Source organism: Frieseomelitta varia, unplaced genomic scaffold, assembly GCF_011392965.1.
Source record: "Frieseomelitta varia isolate USP_RPSP 00005682 unplaced genomic scaffold, Fvar_1.2 scaffold_161, whole genome shotgun sequence".
Taxonomy (NCBI): domain Eukaryota; kingdom Metazoa; phylum Arthropoda; class Insecta; order Hymenoptera; family Apidae; genus Frieseomelitta; species Frieseomelitta varia.
Window position 1 is genome coordinate 162,893 of NW_025109317.1, and position 6,977 is coordinate 169,869.

The 6,977-nt window shown below is 24.1% G+C and overlaps 2 protein-coding genes across 7 annotated transcripts; one reads left to right on the forward strand and one right to left on the reverse strand.

Moving 5' to 3' along the window:
- Window positions 1-302: 302 nt before the first annotated feature.
- On the reverse strand, window positions 303-4,030 carry LOC122537536 (alpha-1,2-mannosyltransferase ALG9). 4 transcript variants are annotated; one of them, XM_043670792.1, is made up of 12 exons: window positions 4,010-4,030; window positions 3,050-3,188; window positions 2,723-2,928; window positions 2,529-2,642; window positions 2,335-2,445; window positions 1,967-2,249; window positions 1,774-1,890; window positions 1,220-1,433; window positions 965-1,106; window positions 767-896; window positions 553-683; window positions 303-459 (listed from the first exon to the last, which is right to left on the reverse strand). In XM_043670792.1, the coding sequence occupies exons 3-12, from the start codon at window positions 2,854-2,856 to the stop codon at window positions 318-320; spliced, it is 1,518 nt and encodes a 505-aa protein (XP_043526727.1). In that variant the 5' UTR covers window positions 2,857-2,928; window positions 3,050-3,188; window positions 4,010-4,030; the 3' UTR covers window positions 303-317. The 4 variants fall into 4 exon arrangements, with proteins under 4 accessions (XP_043526727.1, XP_043526733.1, XP_043526711.1 ...); XM_043670798.1 differs by having other exon boundaries at window positions 2,723-2,938; XM_043670776.1 differs by lacking the exon at window positions 4,010-4,030 and adding an exon at window positions 3,467-3,763.
- A 125-nt stretch (window positions 4,031-4,155) lies between these two features.
- Window positions 4,156-6,593, forward strand: LOC122537558 (cilia- and flagella-associated protein 300-like). 3 transcript variants are annotated; one of them, XM_043670828.1, is made up of 6 exons: window positions 4,156-4,385; window positions 5,483-5,564; window positions 5,654-5,723; window positions 5,789-5,961; window positions 6,028-6,203; window positions 6,271-6,593. In XM_043670828.1, coding segments are annotated over exons 1-6 (702 nt in total). In that variant the 5' UTR covers window positions 4,156-4,383; the 3' UTR covers window positions 6,470-6,593. The 3 variants fall into 3 exon arrangements, with proteins under 3 accessions (XP_043526763.1, XP_043526745.1, XP_043526754.1); XM_043670810.1 differs by lacking the exon at window positions 4,156-4,385 and adding an exon at window positions 4,978-5,387; XM_043670819.1 differs by lacking the exon at window positions 4,156-4,385 and adding an exon at window positions 4,982-5,387 and having other exon boundaries at window positions 6,028-6,200.
- Window positions 6,594-6,977: the final 384 nt, after the last annotated feature.

A 6,977-nucleotide genomic window follows, 5' to 3' on the forward strand; every position in this document is an offset into this window, starting at 1 on the left:
GTAGTCATTATGAATTAAATTTTTTAGTATAATACATCATCAAAAATTGATTACGCAATGTTATATTTATATGTATGTTATATTAAAATTTTTATATTGTCCAATAAATTAAACTAATATTAATTGCGTAGTCATTTATATACTTTTTTAAATACATTGTTTATATATTAAATATGAGCGTATATATTGCTCTATATTAATAACTATTTTTTATATTACTCTTTATTGTATAAAATCCATTTGAAATACAATATCAGGTGTCATTTCTCTGACACAGACCCTGTTTATGAAAATTATACACGTTTTAAAATTTTTATTCAGGAAGATTTTGTATTTTTTTCTTTTAATAAAAGAGGAATCGATTTAAATTTAATATTTTGTAATAAATTATATGAACCATATGTACAAAATTTATGTGACACGAAAGGAATGTAAAATGCTCTGAAAAATCGATGTGATCTGAAAAATAAATTTTAATTAAATTAATAATATTAATTTAACACAATAAATGTAAATAATATAAAAAAAAATTCAAAGATGTAATTTACTCACCTTGCAGAATTTAAAAATTTAGACGATCTAATTATCGTGAAATTATCATTTAATCGAGAATAATTTGGTTCTAAGATCGTTTCAATATCAATATCCAGATCTAATATAAAATGACATTTGTCTAAGCTAAACTATAATAAAAATTATAATTGATTAAATTAAACAAAACTTATATTTTTAATGTATTTATATTATGATATAAATATAATCTTACATAACGTGTAGGTTCTTCTCTATTCATATCATTAAAATAAGGTTGTACAATACTAGTTGCATTTTCATGAACTAAAAAAGGTTGAGGTAACTGACCCTTAAACTCTGATCTTAGATACTGAAGTTTCCAACTACAATAAATATGTATAAAAAAATGAGTAAGTTTTAAATTGTACTTATTAAAAAGTATATTACTTACTTATTTGATGGAAAGAAAAAGCTACTTGGAAATCTGTGCCATTCTTTACCGATACAAAAATTAATATTAATATCCTTAGATATCTCTCTCTCTAGACCAAGTTTATTAGTATCAATCATTACTTCCATTGGTGCATAATAACCTAATATAAAAGAATGATATCTTAATTAAAATATATTTTAATATTTATACACTTTATTAATAATAATTAATAATATATTTTGTAATGTACTTTGAAATATATAAACTTTTTACCTTTATATATTGCCAGTGATCTTGATATTCCAAGAAAACTACATATCAAAATAGCAAAAAATGTTATATGTACAGTGTATTGTAAATAATGATAAGCAATATGTAAAGAACTAAGTTTTGTTCTGATAAAGAAATATAGCTTCTGAATAGTATCTATAGCTATACTTCCAGCCAAACAAATCATTGGATATACAGGAAACAAAAATCGTTCTTCCTGTAATCAAGGCAAATTATAGACATAATAATTATTTGTCACCTGATATGTATTTGATATTAATCCTTACTCTGTGAGATTTTTCGTGTTCGACAAAATTTGAAAAATATCGGTCTTTTCCAAACAATCTGGTAACAAGCTAGCAGTAATAATATATATAAACAAATAGATTAAATTTTTTATTTTAATCTCAATTTAGAAGGTCTATCTAAATACTATATGAATTTTTTCAGATTTCTATGCAGTAAAAAATGTGTCGAACGCGTATTTAAAATTTGTGGTAACTGTAAAAACATTTACAGAGTAAAGAATAATTATTGAATAATCTTATTTAATTTACTTTATGAGGTTGTAAGAAAAACACTAAAAACCAGAGATATAATGGTGCCAATGAATACCAATAAGATAAACATAAACGATCTCTTGGTCTAGCTGGTACAATTAGCCATACTAAAACCTGTAAGATTCATTAAAATATTATTAATTGTAGACTTCAAACTATTAACTTCAAATTTGAATTTGATAAATATTACCAATCCAAACGGAGCCCAAAGTGCACCAATAAAAACGAAATTGAAGTTTAAAAATCCATTATAAATATAATAATTGAAAGGTTCTGTTCCATAAATATTTGGTCCATGATTAGTAAAAACATTGTATATTATAATGTTTAATGGTGCTATTACCAATTTGCCATAATACATTGAATCGACCCATATCATTGGTACTAAAATAACAGTACCAGATATTATTACCCACTTGATAAATTTACTCCATTCTTTTTTATGTATTAACATTTCCATTGCAATTGGTAATCTGTAAAAAATACAAAAAAGATTTAAAGCACTATTAAATTTTTACTGTGTAAACTATTTTTATTCTATGTATATAAAAAATATACCCAAGTAAAGCAGCAAATGGCCATCCTAATAAAGCAGATATAGCTGTAGCAAAAATTGCTAATTCATATCGACGGCCATACCAAGCTGCTATTGCAACAGTACTCAAATACCTGTATAAAAAGCATACAAATTGACTTACATAATTTAATTATTTCGACATTCTTTAAAATATTATTGATTTCACCTAACGCACATTGAAAAAGAAGATGGTAAAAAGGCAGCACTAGCAATATACATGCCAGAACTGAGAATTAGAAATACTAATGTTAATCTTCCTATATGGATCCCAAATTCCCTGCATACATTTCTATTAGAAAGGAAATTATAATTATTATCTTAATATAAAGTTTATCATTCATGAATTTATAATTCAACAAATATACATACTTATAGAAATATACTTCAGATAAAGCACAACCCACGGATAATAAACATCTTACAAAATAAAAAACTAGAACAGGATTTGGTTCTAGTAAATAATGATAAAGTTTTGCTGGTACCATATGAATCAACAAATACATATATGATCTTAATGCATATTGTGGACTATATTCCCATGTTTGTTGACCACTGCCATAAAGCAGATAGTGACTCTAAGACAAAATGTAATGAAAAAAATATATTTTTATAAAATAAATAACTCATTTATTAAAACAAAATAATACTGTACAAATAAATTTATACAAATCATTCGAACTTATTATTAAATCTTACTGGTTCCCAATAGTTATAAGTTTCATCACAATCTGTTATGTGACTCCAAATAGCAGAACAAAATCTAGCTGACAAAAGTAGCTTAAATGCTGTATCCACACCGGGATAAATAAGACCAGTATCAGACGTTTCTTCTGGTCTGAAACATATAACCTTAATTTTATTTGAGATTTGTATTTAATTTTATGTACATTTATGTGCATTTAGTCAATGACTCTACTAAATAATTCAGTGACGAATTAAATACAATAGTAAACTAACACAATATTACTTATACTTGTCAAGATAATTTAATATTAAATTGCCAGGAAAGGTTAACCGGCATACAATATACTTAACGTCATTAAACATAACAGGATAACAAAAGAATTCTCTATTCATTTTTTATTATTAAGAAAGAAAGAATATTGTGTCTACTTTGAAAATCTTCTGCCATTCAACTTTTTCAGTTCTTTCTTAGAAATAAAAAGTTGACGTTGACGTTGATTCGGCGCCATGATTTCTTCAGTGTTTGAAGGTTAACCAAATTTTTGTTCAACTATAGCATTTTAATATTTTTTTGACGTTGAAGTCAATTCTAATAATTTTTATTTTACTAGTAAAAATAAATATTTTCTTAATTATAATTAAGATTCAATTAATTCTAATTCATATAAATATTTTATATACAGCTTCACATTTACTTTAATCATTGACCAACGACGGAATAGATATGACTACGATATATATGTAACGTAGTACTATCATTATAAAACAATAAAATAGAATACTAATTTCAAGCATAAAACAATTAACTAGAACAGTGATCTTTATTTGCGATTTATAGTAAAAAAATTTTATTGAATATAATTGAAATTTGTTTGAGAAGTCATTTAGATAGGAAAAGAGCCAAATTAAACAAATGAAAATCATTAAATTAATGAAACTTGAAACTAAAATTTAAAATTAAAATACATTTACTTGCCTTAGACTTTAAAGAATAATATTACAAACAGTTTGTTAAATAAATTATCTTCTTTAAAGATTAGAGGGAGAAGCTATTTTTATTTTTAATTAAGTAATATACCTTTGTAAAAATGATTAATGCTTAAAGATTACAGCGCCAATGAAACAGTAAATTATATGGTTGTTAATCATAAACAATACATAATCAATATCCGTGATCGATCTACATATATACGTATAATTTTTTGGCGGAAAGTACAGTAAGAAATTGTGCAATACAATTATTATTTTAGATATATTTTTACAAGTGTGTTTGATTAAAAATAGTGAACATTATTTAAAAGAATGGTTACATATATATAATTCAGTCATTTGTTGATTAGAAATAAATGTAAGTAAGTACATATATATTTTCATAAATATACAGAACTCACGAAAATATTTGAACATTCATATAGAAAATATTTATGTATATTACGTGTGTGATATGAAAATGTTTATATTGACACTATAATCGTATTGATATTGTTTAAAATATACATAATAATTGTTAAATATACCATATTGCGGCCTATCAATCATAATTAATTTTTACGTTTGTTTAAATATCTACGTATACTTTTTTCCTGTGTGCAATATATACTTGCATCATATATCTTACGGTTTTTATATATATTTTTAGATTATACGCACTAATTATTATAATCAAATTGTACATACACAATGGTATACATACAATGATAATGAATTCTTGAAATGTTTCATACATATTTATGTAAGATTTCTACAGCCGTTCTAACACTGTCATAAGCAAAAATTTGCATTTGTGTATATACATGTTAAAAGCGATGTATTTTTCATTTTGTATTTTATTTTAAAAGGCATTGTATTCTATGTAATTATATTCTATATTATTATCTCATTAATGTAACCGATTCCATTCATAATATATATATATATATATCCAGTCATATAAAGTGAGGCAATTTTGAATATCTCGAATATCTCCGTTGTTTTTAAAGATGTGAAAAAGCTTTATTAATAAAATTTATTCAGAGTGGATTATGATATGATAGCAATTATTTTTTCTGTAGATTTCAACGAGTACACTAGTGTGTAGCTTATTTCTTTATTTTCTAAATTTTTTTTATTTTCTAAATTTCACTCGCCTGACCGCACCTAGATCTCAAAACGCAGTTTATTTTGAGAATATTGCAGTCTGCCTATTATTTAAATTTTAAGCAGTCCGCCTAGCTCTACGTTCTCAATGTTTCCATAGTAATAATAATTGTTTAGAAATGGAAATTAAACCCACTTACACATTTATACCCCTTGCACAAAAAAATTTTGTTGGAATACATGATAAAACAACTCAAGAATTTCTTACTAAATGGTAATATTGTTACCTATTCTTTTAATTTATATATACATGCAAAATTTCTTATCCAAAAGTTGAATGTAATAATAAACTTTTTACCGATCTTACAGGGGAATAAAAGGAAATTTTGTTATTCAGCATTTTACATTTAACGAACCTTTTCAACAATATCATAAATATCATTTGGCTGAAGTTAGTTAATTATTACATAATAATATACTTTAACTAATATACTTTTAATTTAAACTTAAGATAATATTTTATTATCTTTCCATTTCTAGGCTTTCTTTCAAGATAGTATTGTAGCTAAAGAATTATTAACAAAACAAGGAAATGATTGGGTAAAACAGGGTAATAGTTTTTTATAACATAGAATTAATTATCAGTAGTGTTAACTTTTGTGTTCTAATTAATAGGCATAACAGCATCAAGTGTAGAAATAAAGCCTATTCCTTGTTCTGTCTTAAACATGAGTTTTTTTAACAAATTAAAAGACCCTGAGAATGCAGTTGTATATAAATCTGGAATTATTTGTAAGAGATACGATATGGAAATAGAAAATTTCTTAATCTCTGATAATCTTAGAAGGGTATGGCTTTTCACTATAGTTAATTTATTAGTAATTTATTAGTATTTATTTGTAATAAATTTATAGATGTTATTGGATGAAGAGTGCCCAGAATATAATTTATATTCTAAAGATGAACGTGAAGAATTTATATTTTGTATTTTTCAAATGCTTGTTCTTGGAGGAATATTGTGTCAATATGAGGATGTTTTAAATCCATATTTAAAAGTGACAAAGGCTATCTATAAAGACTTAATAAAGTTGTATGATACTTTTATAAACATTTCGTTTATGTATTGAATAATAATTATATTCTTTTAATTATTATAGGGTACAAAAGAATAAAGATGCAGATTTATCAATTAGTACAGTAGTTTTGCAAGTAATAGCTAAAGATAGTAAAGGACAAGCTTATTTTCCATGTGATCCATATCATAAACAAAATATAGGATTTTTATTAATAGATGGTATTACTCATGAGATTACAACATTCTTACATCAGTTTGGAGAATATTGTCTTTTACAATAAGTATAAAAAGAATTTGAAGAGTTATACTACAAATATATATTAACAATAAACTGTCATTTATTATGTAAATATTGAAAATTTTTATTAATTCATTACATTGTATTGTGCATTATTTACATTATATATTTACTGTGTATCTAACCTTTATTGGTTTGTTGAAATATGCTAACAATAATTTCAAATTTGGTAACAAATGTTTTGATTATACAATTTATAAATATATTTTGGTATCGCGTAGATTAATAAATAACTTAGACTATAATTATTAATTATGCATTATTTTGTTCTGTACATAAAATTTATGCTACTACACGTGAATAACATAAAACTATCGTTTCATATCACATTTGAAATAATAGAAATAGTAGTATAATAACTTATAAGTTTGTTTGTTTGTTTGTATCATATAAGTACAATTTTACAATTAAGTACGATTAAGCATAAACTAAAATTTTAAAATATTAGATAATGAAAGATTAAATGGAAGAAGAATAAGTTTTAATCACAG

Bases quoted from the DNA above. Each gene is read 5' to 3' on its own strand.
- LOC122537558 (XM_043670810.1), top strand. From the start codon at position 5,293: ATGGAAATTAAACCCACTTACACATTTATACCCCTTGCACAAAAAAAT. The intron at 5,565-5,653 runs GTTAGTTAATTA...TTCCATTTCTAG, and splicing joins ATAAATATCATTTGGCTGAA to GCTTTCTTTCAAGATAGTAT. The intron at 6,204-6,270 runs GTATGATACTTT...TAATTATTATAG, and splicing joins TATAAAGACTTAATAAAGTT to GGTACAAAAGAATAAAGATG.
- LOC122537536 (XM_043670776.1), bottom strand. From the start codon at position 3,546: ATGGCGCCGAATCAACGTCAACGTCAACTTTTTATTTCTAAGAAAGAA. The intron at 1,891-1,966 runs GTAATATTTATC...TGAATCTTACAG, and splicing joins TTTGGGCTCCGTTTGGATTG to GTTTTAGTATGGCTAATTGT. The intron at 1,434-1,773 runs GTAAATTAAATA...CCTTGATTACAG, and splicing joins TTTTCTTACAACCTCATAAA to GAAGAACGATTTTTGTTTCC.